Genomic DNA, 19,046 nt, shown 5'->3' on the forward strand with positions numbered 1-19,046 from the left:
ATTTTGGTGGTATGCTGAAGTTCTAAAATTTATATTTGATTCACCTTTATATCTGTTATTTCTTTATTGAGACTTTGTTATTTTGGTGAGACTATTTTTTCATTTGTTACAAGTATATTCATAATTGTTCATTGAATGTTTTTAGATTGGCTACTTTCCAGTCCTTGTTAGATAATTCCAGCATCCATATGTATTATCTTGGTGTTGATATTTATTGCCTTCTCATTTAGATTGAAGATTTTTTTAGTAGTGTGATGAGTGACTTTTCAATTGTAGATAGTTCCTGACTTGACAGTGGTTCAACTTAATAATTTTTCAGCATAATAATGTTACTATAATGATACACATTCATTAGAAACTGTACTTTGAATTTTGATCTTTTCCTGGGCTAGTGATGGACAGTATGATAGTCTCATGTTGTCAGCCATATTATCACAGAGTAAACAACTGATTCTTTAAACCACTGATATTTAATGTTGCCACGCTGTGCTATTTAATAGGTTAGGTATATCACATGCATTTTCAACCTAAGATAGTTTCAGTTTACATTTGATTTATTGGTCTATAACCTCAGTATAAGCTGAGAAGCATTCTGAACATTTTTTTTTTAATGTTGTAAGGCTCTGGATCTTACTTAAATCTCCTTTTTTATTTTTATTTTTATTTTTTGGTACTGGGGATCGAACTTGGGTCCTTGTGCTTGGTCAGCAGGCGGCGAAACCACTGAGCTAAATCCCCGGTTCTAAATCTCCTTTTTTTTTGGTCTAAATCTCCTTTTTTAAACAGCTTCCTCTGATCTGTGCTGGTAGTGGAAGACTGGGAAGTGCTTGCTCATTTATTGTCAAGTAGAGGTAGAAGTTTAGGTACCTGACTCAATCTGTATTGACATCTATAAGGGAAGGGTGAGAAGGGCTCCTTATTACTGGAAAATGGGAGTTCAGGCTCTCTGCTAGCCCTCACTTGAGACTAAACTGGCTGAAATGGGGAGGGCTGTTTCATCAGTATTCCCCATGTGGCCTCCTCTGACACCATGGGTGGGAAGGCTGGTAAGGTAGGTAAGTCTGGCTTCCCACTCATTCAGCCTTCTTTGACACTGTCCTGGCACTAAGAGGGAACGGTGCCTTATTTTTGCTGAGAGGCTAGATACCCATGCTCCCTAATAGTCTACTGAAACCATGTGGGGAAGGACCTCACTCACCTGTTGTATCATCTGTCAGACTCCTGGCACACAGTCTTTTTTTCATTTTATGTATTCCAGACTGAGTGATATAGAAGCCAGTACCCTGGAAACAAGGACTTGTAGGAACAAAGCTCCAGTGCTAGTTTTGTGGAATTTATTGTTGTTTTCTCAACTTTATAGATATACTTAAGTTTGTGATATTCTCTGTTCTTTATTAATGCTGAAAGCATGGTTTCATGCGTGGTTTTCTTTGTGCTTCTTGGTGAACTTTTGATTTGGGGGAGTAATGTGTGCAAAGATTCGTATTTTTTTTTTTTTTTTTTTGGTGCTGGGGATCGAACTCGGGTCCTTGCGCTTGCGCAGCAGGCAGCGAAACCACTGAGCTAAATCCCCAGCACAAAGATTCGTATCTTAGTAGGTGCTGCAACATTTTTTTAACTTCATAAGATCTCCCCCATTGATCTTCACAGTGTTCTTACCCACTCCTATTTTCACTTCCCTTTCCATGTTTTTCTATGATCTGTCACTGTAATCTTCTTGCAGGTTCCCTCTAGTCTTCATGCCTCTTGTTAATGTAGAAAAACCCTAATATAAATTGTTCAATCAGTATCTGGATGTGGCTGGATAAAATTATAGAGTCTGATTTGACATTAAATTCAGCATCACATGATCACTTAGAATTGCCCTGGAGTTTTATGTGCTTCTTTAATACATTAACAAGATTCTCCATCATCACAGACTTGAAATTGGTTTTGCTTTTCTGAATTCAAATATGTGATTTGCATCTGCCTTTTTGACCTTATGTTTAAGACTCTTCTCTTGTTCCATATTAGCTCTAGATTTCATGTAGTTCTCCTACTCAAGGACCTTACTTTTTCAGTTATGCCTCTTTTTTCCTGTTCCATCAGCTTTACCGCCTCCCTAGATGGTTCTCACTAGTAGGTAAACATGCTCTGGTATCTACTATATTAAAAGGCTTGTCTCCCCAGACCTCATCTCTTCTTACCACATCCTGCCCCCAGGTATTCCACCCCCCTTTCTCTGTTCTCCTTTGAAGGCAGACTTCTTTTTTTTTTTTTTTTTTTGGTACCAGGGATCAAACTCTGGTTCTTGCACTTGCAGGGCAGGTGGTGGAACCACTGAGCTAAATCCCTGGCCCAAAGGCAGACTAAAGAAAAATTGTCTAAAACATATAGGGTGTGTGTGTGTGTGTGTGTCTGTGTGTGTGTACATACTAGCTCTGTTCACCAAGGAGGCCTAGAAGCGATACCACTCCATTATAGTGAGTATACTTAGCACCTATGACTTGGTTTTTAAATACTGTTATCCTGTCAATACTGATCAGTAGATCTTTCTGTAATGAAGAAAATGTTTTGTGTCTTTATTGTAGAATATAATACACACTAGCCGTGTGTGGCTGTTGGAAACTTGAAAAACAGCTAGTATGACTAACAAGCTGATTTTTACAGTGGTACACTCCTATAATCCCAGCAACCTAGAGAGGCTGAGGCAGAGGAATCCCAAGTTCAAATTCTGCCTGAACAACTTAGCAAGACCTTGTCACCAAAATTAAAAGAGCTGGGGATGTAGCTCTGTGGTAGAATGCCCCAGGCTCAATCCCCAGTACTGCCAAAAAGCAAAAAAACTAAAAAATCCCTGATTTTAAAATTGTGCTTAATTAACTTAAATATAAATAGCAATATGTTGTCAGTGTCTGCATTATTAGATAGTATAGCTCCTGCAAAGGAATCTGTACTTCTTTTTAACAGTGGCTGATTTCAGGGCTTGGGTAGGGAAAATACGAATCTGGAGTATTTTATGGAGTCAGAAAGTTAAGGAAGTGCTCAAATAATAATGGGGGTATGTAGAAAGAACACTGAAGTCAATCTGAAGAATCTCCGAATGACCTAATCTGTAACAGCTTAAGCCTCAAAATAAGTAATAATGATAATTAAAATCTGCAGAGGAAAATAAATATCCATGAGCTAGTACTGATACAAATAAATACATACATAAGGGAGAAAGGATTGCTTTTTCCTTACAGTAGAGTTCTAGTCTATTTAATAAATGGAGGAGGAATGAAGGAAATTAAAAATCAGCATTGGCAAACACCACAATTAATAACTGGGTGCAGGTACAAAAATGAATACACATTGTCACTTACATGTGGAAGCCAAAAAGCTGATCACAGAGAAGGAGAGTAGACTAGTAGTTACCAGAGCCTGGAAAAGGTGTCAGGAAGGTGTCAGTGGAAGGAAGATGGTTAGTGGGTACAGAGGTGTGGTTGGGTAGGAAGAATAATTTCTGATGCTATATACCATAGTAGGATATTGCTTAATAGTGATTAATTGAATTTTTCAACATAGCTAGTAGAGAGGAATTGAATGTTTCTAACACAAAGAAGTAATCATGTATGTCTGAGGTGATAGATATACCAATTAACCTGATCTAATTATTACACATTATATACATGTATTGTACTCATAAATTATGTACAATTACTACTTGTTGATTAAAAATAAAAGTATATTGGCTGAGTATGGTGGCACATGCCTGTAATCCCAGCACTCGGGAGGCTGGTGCAGGAGGATCACCACAAGTTTGAGGCCAGCCTGGGCTATCTACTAGGTTCAAGCCTAGCCTGGACTACGTAGTGAGACTCTGTCTCAAACAAAACAAAACATATATTAAGAATAATTGAGTCCAGTGATAAAACATCTATGGATACTAAATGAGTGAATAGAAGTACGATGACAAATAGTGTACTTGTATAATCTCAAAGAATCTCCTTGGAAGAACCCTAATTTAAGATACCACCTTAACTGAGTGATCAAAATTAATATCACCAATAATGAGACATGAAGTACCTCTTGATACAATGTATTGAAAAGGACATCAAGATTCATAATCCCAGTGTAACCATGAGCAAACATCAGCCAGACTTCAGGCATGGTGGAACACACCTGTAATCCCTGTACTCTGAAAGGCTGAAACAGGAGGCTTGCAAGTTTGAGCTCCATCTGACAATTCAGTGACTTAGTGAGACACAGTCTCCAAATAAAAACTGATTAAAAAGGGATGGAGATATACCTCAGTGTGAAGCTCCAGTATTGACAAAATAACTATATCAGAAAGGAACACTGTCTCATAGTGGAGGAGACTAAGAAAACATGACAACTAAATGTAATATGGGATCATGTATTATATCCTGCCCAGAGTAGAACACTGGTGGAGTTTGAGTAAAGTACACAGTTTAAGATTAGTTAATAGTATTAATTACACATCAATGTTAAAATACCTGATTTCAGCAATTTCACTGTGGTTACTTGAAATGTTAACATTGGGTGTTGGTTATACAGAAACTAAGTATTCTTTCATAGCTTTTTATTTAAAGACTACAGTTGTTTCAAAATGAGAAGTTTTTAAAAACTGCCTATACTTTGTGCATTCAGTCCAGGTTTGTCTTCTGATTTCCAGACTTATATGTCCACTTTGGCATCTCACATTGCAAACTTAAAATATTTTAACTAAGGTTCTGATTCTTGTGTCTGTCCAGCTCCTTTCACACTATTGGCAAATGTTTGATTCTAGTCCATTTGTTTTTTTATGTCAGACTTTGTATTTTTCATCTCTAGGCTTTCAGTTTTTAATGTTTTCTATCTGTGGAATATGTGAAATATAGTTATAATAACTTTTTAAATGTCTTTTTCTGCCAGTTCTTTTCCTTTGTTATTTGTAGATGTTTTGATTGGTTTTTATTTTCACCATGAGTCATATTTTCTTGATTCTTTGCATTTGTGATTATTTTCTATTGGATGCCAAACCATGTGAAGTTCCTGGATATTTTTATGTTTCTGTGACTATACTTGAGTTTTGTTAAGGTTTCACTTGAGTTACTTGGAAACAGTTTGATCTGTTACGGTTTGCTTTTAAGCTTTTCAAATGGATGAAAGAAGCCTATATTTTAGGGCTTATATTTTCTTACCACCATGGCAGCACCCATGAATTACCATGTTTTTTACTGTGACTGGTGGGATCTCTTGCTTGCTGTGTGTGGGCTGTGGGAATTATTCCCCCCACGCTTTTCAAACGGTTCTTTCTCCAGCCCCACGTAGTTTCCTCACATCTACATGCTTATTAGCACTTAGCAGAAGACCCAGTGGGGATTCTTGTAGCTCTGGAGGTTTTTCTTTGTGCTGCTTTCTTCCCTAGTATTCTTCCCTGGGAATTCAGCCACTTGGACCTCCTGCAAATGACAACTTTGTCTCCTCTTCTCATGGAGACTATCTGGCAATAAGCTGGGGCACTTGAAGGGCTCACTATCTTCTATATTCTCACCTGAGGGATCACTGCCCATTGCTGCTGGTTTTGTCTATTTTTAAAGTTCTTTTAGGTGGAGGATAAATCCCTGTTACTCCATCTCAGGTGGATGTAGAATTTAACATTTATCTTCTAATTTTTTAAAAAATTCAAGGAAGGCCCGGGGATTTAGCTCAGTGGTTCCACCGCCTGCTGAGCAAGCGCAAGAACCCGAGTTCGATCCCCGATACCAAAAATCCCCCAAAAAACAAAAACAAAAACAATTCAAGAAAAAGATTCAGACCAATCTATATTACAAACGTTTGGATTAAATTTATGTCCCACATAATTTCTAGATGATGTATTAATATAAATGTTTTATATATCACATATAAAATATGTTAATTCAGTATCGTGAAGTTATTTTCAGTAATTGCTTTTTGTCCATTCATGTTTTTTAAAATTAATTAATTAATTTATTTATTTATTGGTACCGGGGATTGAACTCTGGTCCTTGTGCTTGCAAGGCAGGCAGCGGAACCACTGAGCTAAATCCCTGGCCCTGTCCTTTCATGTTTATGATGTGTGAAATTGTTTGACATACATACTGAAAGAGCAGTGGAATCCTAAGTAATTAGGAAAATAATGTTTCAGAATATATGTAGCAAATAGTAGATATGTATATGAAATAAATTAGATATTGGAAGAAGAGTAATACAGTATTTTCAAGCACAGTGGAAATGCAGAACACTGGACTTTAGTGACAGTTAAGAAAGTATAAGTTGAATGTTGGTTAGCTTAAAATTAATATTACTTTTTATCTGTTACTTTCTCACATAATCTCTTTGTGCTTTATTAAAATGGCTTTATAGTATTTTTCTCAAAGGTAATTGTGAGAATTAAGTGCATTTTGTGAAAGTGCATAGTAAACTACAAATGCTATAAATTGATCAGGTATCATTTTGAGGTTTAGCCTGAGAAGTATAAATTTTGAACAATATGCACACTGGAAAAATTTAACTGTACCTGAACCTAACATTAAAAAACCAGAATTATTATGTTGGCCTGTGTTTTCTTTGGTTAGTGTTAGAAATTCTTGAATTTGAGTTTTGATACCCAATTTAGCAGAAATGAATCACGTTATCATTTCTCTCCTTATCTAGCAATATACCATTTGCACTTAACCTACATAGATCTAGGGTTATGGAGAAAAATAAGGATGTTGCTCAACAGGTTTCATCTTTAAGCAGAGAATACATTTCAGCAACATGCATGAGTTTCTATGAAGCATTAGTAATGAAGACCCTTAGATATTAAGCTAAGTAACTCAGTAATTAGTGAGAAAATTTGAGGAACAAATCATTAAGTCAGATTCTGTGTTCCATGTAAATATCAACAACTACAATCCATGGAGTGGATTAGATGATCTTGTTTTTTATGATCTAAAACATTTTCTACAGAACGGTGCAGTAACTCTTACTGAGAATCAGAATAAAAAGCTACAGAATTATATGAGGCTTGCTGTATATTTATGAATCAGAGTTTTAAGTGAAAACCACAATTATTTCCTTGTATGTCATTCATGCTTTAGCGGAGGATTTGATACCACAGAGCTGACTTGGTTTGTAGTTTCTCATTTAAGGTTACACCATTTTCTTTTTCTTTTTAGAAGCCACAGCAGTTTTGATGTATTAGCAAACCACAAAATGTACTACCTTCTTGAGTATTTAGCAGGCGGAAATGTGTTAGTGTTATTTGGTAGTCTCAGTACTTGTTGTGGCATTCCTATTTAGTCCTATCTTGAAAATATAGCATAAATATATGTATATATACATATTTGGTATATAGGCAGATATGTGGAAGACAATTTTGAGCCTTTTGAGTGTATTAATTTGTATTTAAAGAATGTTTTAGAGTTCAGGATGTAGCTCAATGGTAGAGCCACTTGCCTGGCATACATGAGGCCCTGGATTTAGTCCCTAGCAGCATAAACACACATGCAAAAGATGTTTATGTCATTTAACATGACTCTTTTAACATTTTAAATCTCTTTTATTTTACTTTAGCATCAAGGCATGCCATGGATTACCTCTCATAAATGGACAAAGCTGTGATCCTTATGCAACAGTTTCTCTAGTGGGTCCTTCTAGGTAATGTTTATTGAATTGTTACTGGATTTTGAAGCTTAAAGTTGGATTTAAGAATTGGAAAATTAAGGTTCTTAAAGCAAATGCTAAGTAACTATGACACAAAGTAATGAATGCTTTGAAAGAAGAGTCTTTAGTGAGCTCTCATACACACTTTTAAACAACCAAGTCTTGTTTTTACAGAAATTGAATGGCATACTCTTTAGGCTAAAGAAAAACCTCAGTTTTATACTTTTAAAATGTACTTTAAACATAAACTTGGCCTTCTCATCAGCATTCCTACTTTCAAATGTCCTAAATTTTGTCCTGGTGAAATCCTCTTCTAATAAATGCCAACTTAGAATTACAAGGCATTTTCCACATTGTTATCTGGAAAGCAGCTCAGGGCTGAAAATTGCCTTTTGTACTCATGAGATCTGTCAGTGCTCTACAGAGAGAATTCCAAGCTATAGACAAGCTGCTAAAGTAATAGAACGTGATGAAATGTGTCAGTATCATTGATTTAATGGATTTATAAGTTATGAAAAAACATATAGCACTTTATGATAGTTTATAACTTTTTATTATGGCTTCTTTAAGAGACTGTCTATTCTAAAATTTGTCTAGTTTATATTTTAAGGTTTAGAATTAGAAAACGAAAGCACAGTTATTTCCTGTGCATACACAGACATACATATGCAGGCACATCCCTTCACCCCATCCCTAAGAGCTCTAGTTACTTGTTTTAAAACAAAATCACTAGTAAGTCACTTCCCAAAATGTATTTATGTATGTATATAAAGTACCTAATACTATACCATGTTTAATACCATGAGTGCTCAAATAATGGTATGCTATTATTACAGAAGGTTTTAAATTTAAAAGCAAATACTCATAACATTAAATGCTGTCATGGGTTTATTTTTGTTTGTTAAAAATGTTCAACCTAGTGAAGCTTTTTATGTTTAATGATCTATACCCTACAGATTCTTTATTTAGTAACATACAGCTAGAAACTAACATTAGTTTTTATTTTTGAAAGTCACTTTTGGTTTTGCTGTTGTACTACAGTTATTTAAGGTGTTCATATGGGGGGAGGAGGCTGTGTAAAGGCACATGACTTCTCTGCCCAATCCTTTGTAACCTCCTCAGTATCTGTAATTATTTCCAAATAAATGGGTTTTTTTTCTTTATAAAGTCACTATTGTAGCCGAAGCCCAAGGAGTAAACTGAATTTAAGTTTCTGAGGTGTTTCTTGGGTGTTTCTCAACATAGAAAAAAGCACTCTTAAATCTCACTGCTTTCCTTCTCACCATTTGTTCTGAGTACAGTGTGTTTTAAAACCCCTAAGAGAACATACCAGTCAGTCTACTGTAACCATAGAGAGAATAATAAAAATCTTGTCATACACAGGATATTCTTTTATTTGAATTGTGGGGACACCTTGGTTTTTTTTCCTCCAAGTAATATTTAAAATTGCAGTCTTCTCTGGGTCATCTTAACATTTAAAGAGAGGTCAGGCTCCCTGGTTGGAAATAGCATGTTTTATAATTGTGTACTATTAAGTTCTACAAGGTAAAACTCTACCAAATTGGAACAGGAATGACCAGAAGAAGACAAAAGTAAAGAAGAAAACAAGCAATCCACAGTTTAATGAAATCTTTTACTTTGAGGTAATTTCTTATTTTATGTAAATGTTGACATTGAATATTCAATATTGAATTCTAATTGATTTCTTTTTTCAAACTGTGCCCATGGTAATCATTTTAACAACTAATACAGCTAAGCATTTCTATCCAGAAAGCAGTAGAACCATGAGGTAATGAACATAAAATGAATAAATGCAGAGCTTTCGTTGGTCTAGGAGTAGGGAGGGCCAGGGCCACACACACCCACTCTCACCATATTCACTGTTACTTTGTCCTCCAAATCCTCTCCCAATTCAGGCCCCCTCTGCTACATAGTGGCCACAGGACTGTTCTGTAGCATACTGTTTGAAAACTCCTAGTACAGTATGATCATGACTTGGCAGATCAGAAATCTAATCCCATGTGTCTTTGAACAGGTCACACTTAGTGAGGCTCAAGTTTCTTACCTTGTAAGAAGGGAAAAGGGAAAACAGAAGAAGGGAAAAAGGAAAACAGTGGCAGCCCAGCCTAACTCAGGAGTTTTTTCATATATGCCCAAAGCATGTGAGAATCCTTTAAAAACATAAAATGTTATATAGACATATATAGTTATAGTTATTATTAAGTTTCTTTTTAATCTGATTCACTCTGTAGACACATATTTATTTTCATGGAGATCTTCATCTGCTTGAAATTGTCCCCCAATTCATTGCTTGGGAGTTCTTTACAGTGTTTGTTAAAGAAGTCCTTTTTCATATTACTTGAAGACTACAGAAAAAAAAAATCAAGCAAACTTTCTAAAAGATTCTGTAATCATGGAACATGTTGCAGTTGGTACTGGTGTGAGAAAGGTTTGAAAAAAGGAGTTACATTTTGTGCTTTTTCTTCTTTTGTATGTGTTTTTTCTGTATTTTAAAGTGGAAAGAGTACTAGAGGACTGTATCTGCCTGATTACTATACTTTAATAAAGGAGCACAAGCTGAAGAAAATGCCAAAAATGAAATAGGAAATTGGGTGGGTGGAAGCAAGGCAGAAAGAAAATAAAAGAAAATGTACTAATGTGACTTTTCCATTTTGTGGCTAAGGACTTGGTGCAGATGTTCTACATTTGTTATTAACTCTTACATCTAAGTTGAAGAAAATAAGGTAGCAAGTTTAAAGGTCTACTAACCAAAGGCACTCACACTACCCATTCATCCATATATTGTAAACCTCAACTGGGATAGAATCTACTATGCTTCATAGGGCCTTGCAGCAAGCAGGTGGCTTTTTGAAAGTCAAGTCCTGACCTGCTTGCAGTATTTAGTGGGCTCTTTGTTGAGTTAGTTGTGAAAATAGACGAGTTGCAGTCTCTGTCCTCTAACTTGAGCAAGAGACAGAAAGCACACATGTGCATGCATATACCCAGCAGTAAAGTGTAGGAGATACTCTTAGAGCTGAGCTGGTCAGGAAAGACTTGAAGAAAGATTATATTGTCTTAATTTATAGGAAATAATATATAGAGAAGGAACATTTTGGGCACAGGGACACAAAAACAGAGTTATGTTCAAAGAAGAGGAAATAGTGACTTAGCTAGCTTTCTTTAAGAATGTAATGGGAAGTAAGTTTAGAAAGATAAGATAGGACCAGCTGATGAAAGCTCTGCAGTGCCTGACTGAGGCACTTTAATTTTAACCGTTGAATGTTTTTGATCCTGGAAGTGATAGGAAGTAAGGCAATATTTCTGGAAAGAATTAACCATGATCTGTGTGCTAGATGGCTTAGGGAGAGAATACAAAGCTCAAGAGACTGTTACAGTGTAGGTGTAACAAAAGGGCAGGTCTTTTCAAAAAAAATAATATGGAAATAGGAGGGGGAAGATAAGAAAGGGCAAAATAACAATTATAGAAGAAAACAGAAAGAAGTCAAATTTTGCCCCCATGATTTTACATCTGCAAAAATAGATAAATTAGGAGAAAAAAGATTAGTGGTTTAGTTTGGGGCATACCAAGCTTGAGATCTGACATGTAAAATGCTCTAATTGGCTGTTCATGACTAATACATAAGGTGGAATGATGGTTGTAGATGAAGGTGCGGGATTTGTTTACAGAGAGTCAGGAAGGCCAAGCGGGTAGACAAATACAATAAAGGAGAAAAGTGAAGAAGCTCAGTTCTGCCACTTACTAAGGATCCAGTTTTGAGCATGTCACTTCATTTCTGTACTTTAGCTTCCTCATTTTTAAGATGAGGATAGTAAATCTAGCCATGCCTGCCTCAGAGCAGTGTTCTGATGAACAAAGGAGATAATGGATGTGAAAGCACTTTGTAAACTGTGTAGGCCTGTGCAGCTCCAAGACATTTTTAGAGCAAAATAAAAGATAAAACCTTGGAGAATACCCATTTGTTGTTTCTGAGGAAGAAACAGTATCTGAAGAGTGCCAGGATAAACTCAAAGCAAAACGTGATTTAGGGAAAAAAGCTATTGTGTTGTATTGATCAGTAAGTTAGAGAGCAAGATCAACAGTGAAAGTAAAAATTGATCATCAGATTGGATGATACAGATAGAGATTTTAGGAGGATGATCTGTGAGGAAGCCAGATATAAGGAGTTACTGTCGTGAGTGGGTGGTGAAGTACAGGCTGTGGGATGAATTACAGTTTTAAGATATTTGAGAAAAGAAAGAGATAGAAAGACCATAATTTAAGGGGAGAATTTTTCTGACTTGAGTGACATGAACAAGCTAGTAAAGAAAGCAGTAATTAAAATAGATTGGATGCTTTCTGCATGCTTATTACATACTATATGTAGGTAGAGTAGTCTTAGAAAAGATGAGAATCATCTTATTCTCTTGTTGAGAAGAGGATGAGAAAAATCAAATAGGCCTGTGTAGGGGTAGACATGTTCAGGTGGATAGTACTATAGGTGAGGAAATTCCTGCCAGTGGTCTTGATATCTTCATGAAAAATGTAGGAAGGAAATGTGAGTAGGATTGGTATTTTGAGAAATGTGAGAAAGTCTTTAAACAATTTATAAACTTCATTGAAATAGGACATTTTCGCTGTTTGAGTCACTAGCAGATAACATTTAGCCAGAGAGCCTAATGTTTGCTGTGTATTAAGTTGATCAGAGATAAGAGGGTTTTTAAAAATTCTTTTACTCCACCTCATTCTTTTTTTTTTGGTACCAGGAATCAAACTCAGGACCTTGTGCTTGTGAGGCAGGTGGCGGAACCACTGAGCTAAATCCCCAGCCCACTCCACTTCATTCTTAACTTCTGCTACTTCCATAGCACACTTTCCAGACTTCCGGGCAAAATATTATCTCCTCATTTTCCTTTATTTATAGTCCTAATCAAATGTTTGAGGATTGGTCATTTTAAGTTCATGTTTTAGGAGGAAAAAAGGATACTTAAAAAAATGTTTTTACTAAAATATTTTGTCTATAGGTAACCAGATCCAGTAGTTACACCAGAAAATCCCAGTTCCAGGTAGAAGAGGAGGACATTGAAAAGCTAGAAATTAGGTATGTTCCTTGGAATTTTACAGAATTGCTTTTTTCTCTGCCAAAAGAAAATCCTAAATTTAACTGAGAAAGATGAACCAGGCTTACAGAATTTTGAGGCAAGTTGGTTGATGACACTTAGTTGAACATGTGTCTAATTTAAATACAAATTATTTTTTCATAATCTGATGTATTTGCAGAAATAAAGTATATTTTATAAACAAAGATGACCTAATTTTCACTTATTTCATTGTATTTTAAATTTTTTTCTTAATTGAGTTGCTCCTTAAATATCTGGATCATAGCATAATGAATGGAAAACCAATTACATTTAAGCCATTTAGAAATAATTGTTTTATTCTTCTTAACATATCTGCTGACTATCAAATTTCAGTGAGGTAAGAAGATAAATTCATCAGGTGCATGTGTTTGAAGTTTATGATATTTCCTAGGACTTACTTAGAAAGGAAAGTTTTAAAAATGCATGTGTAGGTGTGGTGTTAATAGTGTGTCATCTAAAGGGTATATTAATCATGTGTTTGGAGTGATCAGGTAGTACATATTTCTAAGTCACCTATTTTTATGGATTGGTAATAAGAGAGGAACTATAATCTTGTGTTGGTTTCTTTTCTCAAATTCAACAAAGTAACTCTCCTATCCTTATTGGTATGGGTTAAAATAAAGCCTAGACTTTTCAGACTAAGAAATTTAAGTGCCTTCTTTTAGACTTTTTATAATTAATTTTTGTGTGTGTGTTTTAAAATAAAAGCCATTGTAATATTTTGCTTTCCTCCTATATATATATGTGTGTGTGTGTGTGTATATATATATATATATATATATATAAAGTGAGGTACATGACACTGCTAACATTTTTTATTTTTAAGCATGTAAAATTAATGCTATAATATAAGGACAGTAGTTTGATCTGCATTCTCAAACATTTTTTGCATAAATAAAGTCAGTTTTCAATTTTTAGGATCGACTTGTGGAATAATGGAAACCTGGTCCAAGATGTTTTCCTGGGTGAAATTAAGGTTCCTGTGAGTGTGTTAAGAAATGACTCCTCTCATCAAGCCTGGTAAAAAAAAATTCTTGTGAATTCCATAGATTAATCCCCTTTAATACAATATACATGCAAATAAATGCTAGTCAGAATGTTTTAAATTTGCTATGGAATAAGCCAAAAGTCATTAATATTAATTAATTTGGTTATGAATTCATTATTGCAGAAATATAAGTAATTTGATAACATTATAACTTGGCTTGTGCTACTGACATAAAAGAACTGAATTGTCTAAGAATACTTTTCTGTTTAAAAACTGAAATCTTTTTTTTCTGTTGTTACTGGGGATCGAACTCAGGTCCTTGTGCTTGCGCAGCAGGTGGCAAAACCACTGAGCTAAATCCCGGGCCCTAAAAATGAAATCTTAACACTAAGGAAATGGATAACATTTAAAATATTACATGAGTTGCCCAAGTGGGCAGATATTTGGTCACAAATCAACATCTGCAGTTAGAAGCTTTATTGTTGATCATAAGAACTGTGGAGATTTGAAAGCAAAGAGTTTATTCAGGGTACTCAGTTGTTTATGGGATCTAACCAATGGTTTTCCCTCACTATGCTCCATTGACATGCACTGTGGATGACCTTGATGTTATTTTCTGAGTGTCTGCAGTCCTGATGTTGTTGAGTCGGTCAGTACATGTTTCAGGAGATCTGGGGCTCAAAAATGGCTACAATATTATTTTACCTTTTCATGACTCTATAGTGACATTATATTGATGTTAAATTACACTTAATGTTCAGATAATAAATTGATGCTCATTTCTGCTGTTCAGATAATAAGTTGATGCTCATTTCCTTAGCAGAATCAATGTGGTACTATTGTTTTTTTCCATCTATAGCATTTAAAAGCATGTGTATTCTCTTTCTTCAAGTAGGTTTCCCAGCAACCCTCTTGTTAGACCTGGGTTCCAACTGAGTATAATTAAACATGAGTTTCTCATTTGCCTTTCAAAGTCCCCCTTTTTAAACCGACTTACAATCTTTATGCTTATCTATGGGGTACAGTATTATACTGCAATACAGATATATATTGAGTAGTTAGCATTTCTGTCTTCTCAAATACCATTTCTGTGTGTTGGAAAACTTAAAACTCTTCTCTAGTTATGGTGAAATGTGTAATTTATTGTTGTAGACTATAGTTACTCTATTATACTATATAGCATTAGAACTACTACCTCTACCACCCACTACGTTTTGGTACCCATTATCTACCTTCTCTCTATACCCTCTTCCCTCCTCTTTCTGGCCTCTAGTGACCAGTGTTCTGCTTTTCTATTTATGATCAACATTTTTAGTTTACACAAATGAATGAGAACATGCAGAATTTTGTCTTTCTGTGCCTTACTTCACTTAATATAATGTCCTCCAGTTTCATCCATGTTGTTGTAAATGACAGGATTTCATCCTTTTTATGGCAGAACTTCCATTGATGGATGATTGAAGTTTTTAAATGTGATATATATGCACCATGAGATATTATTTAGCCATAAGACCACTTTTTAAAACTTAATTTCTACTGCTTGGAAGAGGAGTTCACACTAAATGTTTAAATATTTCTTTTGGTTATTGGATGTCCTTAAAAGAGCCTCCCCTCCTGGCCATCAGACACTCTTCATTTTGGATTTTCATGTCCTATTACCAGTTACCTCTTGCAGACAGATCTTTGTTTTTTTATTAATACATCTTTGCAGTACATAGTGATTACACTAATCATGAGGAATGGGCACTTGTAAATAACACATTTTAAATCTTTTTCTGTTCTTTTTCCCTCCTTCCTCCTTCCATTTCTTGGTCCTATTCCTTTTTGCAAAAGTTCAGACTCCCCGTTTCCCATCGTCTGTCTTTTATTTTGCTCTTTATTTGTACTTTGGGTTTCTCACATAAGAGAAACCACGTGATATTTAAGCTTATATGTCTGATTTATTTCACTTAACATTATGGTCTCAAATTGCAACCATTTTCTTACAAATGACTCAGATTTATTCTTCATGGCAGAGTAGTACTCTATTGTGTATAAATACATTTTCTTTTTCTATTCATCTGTTGACGGATGTATAGACCATTTCTAAGATATAGCAATTATGAATGCTATAAACATGAATATGTCTGTATCACTGTAATATGATGTCCTTAGCTCTTAGGTCTTTGATCCATTTTGACATAAGTTTAGTACGTAGTGAGAGATTTAGGTCTAGGTTCAATCTTCTGCATGTGCATAGCCAATTTTCCCAGTAGTGTTTGTTAAACAGACTATGTTTTTGGCCTCTTCGTCAAAGATCAGATAGTTGAATGTGCCTGGGGTTGTTTCTGCATCCTGCATTCCATTCCACTGATCATACGTATATCTGTTTTTGTGTCTGTACTGTGCCATTTTTTTCATTATAGCTTTGTAATATAACTTGAAATCCAGGATTATTGTACTTCCTACTTTGTTCTTGTTGCCCAGGTTGCTTTTGCTATTCTGGGTCTCTTTCATTCCATATGAACTTTGGAATTGTTTTCTCTAGTTCTGTGAGGAATCCTGGTGATATTTTGAGATTGCATTAAATGTATATAGCAGTTTGGTGAGCATGGCCATTTTGATAATACTGGTTTTGCCTACCCAGGAACAGGGATAGCTTTCCATTATCTGATGTCTTCTTTGGTCCTCTTTTTCAGAATACTGTATTTTTCGTTGCAGAGATCTTTTAGTTCCTTGATTAGATTAATTCCTAAGTATTTAATTTTTATTTTGCATTGTGAATGGTATTGTTTTCCTAATTTCTTTCTCAGTGAGTTCATTATTGATACATAGAAATGTTATTGATTTTTGTATGCTGATTTTGTATCCAGATACATTGTTGAATTTGGTTATACTAATAGTCTTTTGGTGGAACTTTTTGGGTCTTCTATGTAAAGGATTATGTCATCTGCAAATAATGACAATTTGGCTTCTTCGGTTCCTGTACATACCCCTTTTATTTCTTCTTCTTGACTGATTTCTCTAGCTAATATTTCCAGAATTATATTGAACAGGAGTGGTGAGATTGGAATCCTTGTCTTGTTCCTGATTTTAGAGGGAAAACTTACAGCTTTTCCCCATTTAATATGATGTTGGTCGTTGGTTTGTCATGACTTTTTTTTTTGGTACTGGGGATCGAACTTGGGTCCTTGCGCTGTGCATGCGGCGAAACCGCTAAATCCCTGGCCTGTCAAGACTTTTTATCAGATTAAGATAAGGTCCTTCTATACCTGTTTTCTTCAGAGGTCTTTTTTTTTTGTACCAGGGACCTAACTCAGGACCTTCTGCTTGCAAGGCAGGCGGCAGCACCACTGAGCTAAGTCTCTAGCCCAGAGGTCTTTTTTTAAAATCACAAATGGATGTTAGATCTTGTGAGAGGCTTATTCTGCATATGTTGAGATGATCATTTGATTTTTGGCCTTGCTTCTGTTTATGTGATGTATTACATTTATTGATTTTCATATGTTGAACCATCCCTGCATCCCTGGGATGACGTCTACTTGGTTATAATTTTTTATCTTTTTGATGATTTGCCGCATTTCATTTGCCAGTATCTCATTGAGGAATTTTATGTCTTTGTTCATTAAAGTGATTGGCCTGTGGTTTTCTTTTCTTAACTTGGGTCCCTATCTGGTTTTGGAATGCAAGCCTCCAAGGAATGTTTTTGGGAATACTGCTTCCCTTTCAGTTTCATGAAAGAGTTTGAGGAGTACTGGCATTAGAGTGTCCCTAAAGTTCTTGCAGAATTCAGCAATTAATTCATTGAGTCCTTGCCTTTTCTTAGTTGGTAGGTGTTTTTTTAAACTACTACTTCAATTTCATTGCCTATTATTGGATTATTCAGGATTTGTATATCTTGTTCATTTTTGGCAATTCATATTTATCTAGGAATCTATCCATTTTTCCTGGATTCTCCAATTTATTAAAATACAGGTTTTCAAAGTAGTTATTAATCTAGATTTCAGTAGTATCTGTTGTGATTTCACCTTTTTCATTTCTAATTGTATTGATTTGGGAATTTTCTTTCCCTTTTTTGGTAAGATTGGCTAAGGGTTTCTGTTTTGTTTATTCTTTTGAAGAACAACTCTTTGATTCATTGATTCTTTGTATTTTTTTAGTCTCAATTTCATTAATTTCTTCTCTGATCTTTATAATTATCTTCCTTTAATTTGCTTTGGATTTGAGTTCTTGTTTACTAGAGATACATCATTAGGTTATTTATTTAGGCTCACTTTTTCTGATGTGGTCATTCACAACTATAAACTTCTCTCTTAAGACTGCTTTCATTGTGTCTCATACGTTCTGGTATGTTGTACTGGCGTTATTGTTTGATTCTCAGGTCTAATTTCTTCCTTGATATCTTTTGTGTCCCATTGATTATTTAAGAGTGTATTAACAGGTTCATGATGAGGCTGTAATTCACATATATCACTGCTGGAGGGTGCTGATTTGAGTTTGATTGTCCTGCAAGCATGAACCACCAGTGATACATGTATGACTATCTGAAAAAAGTGGGTGCTGGTGTGCCCGTTAAAAAAAAACCAAACACATTATGATGTTTTGTGCACTTGGCGCAAATCAGCCGCCTTTATGTATAAAATGTTTTGAAGAAGTTGATGAAATAAATTTTTTATTTAATGAAATTTTGTTGATTATTGAAATTATTTTTAATTGGTATGAATAGTATTAATATTTATATTTGGGTGGTAATTCAAATTCAAGCAGCTAACTAGATTCAGTCCATTTATAGACTGTTTATTAATTTTATTAATGAAAATAGATAAAAGTGATTATATTCATTTGTACTACTGGTGATTCAAGCTGCCTGATGAAATAGTTATGCATGAACCTAGTGGGAATGTACCCAGTGGGAATGCATCTAGCCAGAGGGAATGTGTTAATCTCCATGTGTTTGCATAATTTCTGTGGCAAAAGGCCATTGATTGCTAGTTTCATTGCACTATGGTCTGCATGAGGTACTTCTAATTTTTTTTTTTTTTACTTAAGCCTGCTTTTGGGGGTAGTATGTGGCCTATTTTGCAGAAATTTCCATGTGCTGCTGAAAAGAATGTATATTCTCTTGTTGGGTGGAACACTGTAGAACTCTGTTTTAAGTCTATTTGTTCAAAGGTATGGTTCAATTCTGATATTTCTTTGTTGATATTTTGTCCACTATTGATCTATTTGTGAAAGTGACATTGAGCTTCCTCACTGTAATTGTGCTGATGTTCATCTGGTCTTTTATGTCCAATACTGTCTGTTT

At 35.1% G+C, this 19,046-nt stretch overlaps 1 protein-coding gene across 2 annotated transcripts in view; it reads left to right on the forward strand.

The window, feature by feature from the left end:
- Positions 1–19,046, forward strand: part of Rasa2 (RAS p21 protein activator 2) — a 134,414-nt gene that overhangs the window by 60,501 nt on the left and 54,867 nt on the right. For both annotated transcript variants that reach the window (XM_004834356.3, XM_004834357.3), the window contains exons 6-9: positions 7,546–7,629; positions 9,206–9,278; positions 12,658–12,734; positions 13,693–13,794. In XM_004834356.3, the coding sequence (XP_004834413.1) occupies positions 7,546–7,629; positions 9,206–9,278; positions 12,658–12,734; positions 13,693–13,794 (336 nt within the window). The remainder of the gene's footprint in view (positions 1–7,545; positions 7,630–9,205; positions 9,279–12,657; positions 12,735–13,692; positions 13,795–19,046) is intronic.

The sequence above is a fragment of the Heterocephalus glaber genome, unplaced genomic scaffold, assembly GCF_053883595.1.
Source record: "Heterocephalus glaber isolate CG9 unplaced genomic scaffold, H.glaber_assembly_v1.0 deba00001504, whole genome shotgun sequence".
NCBI lineage: Eukaryota > Metazoa > Chordata > Mammalia > Rodentia > Bathyergidae > Heterocephalus > Heterocephalus glaber.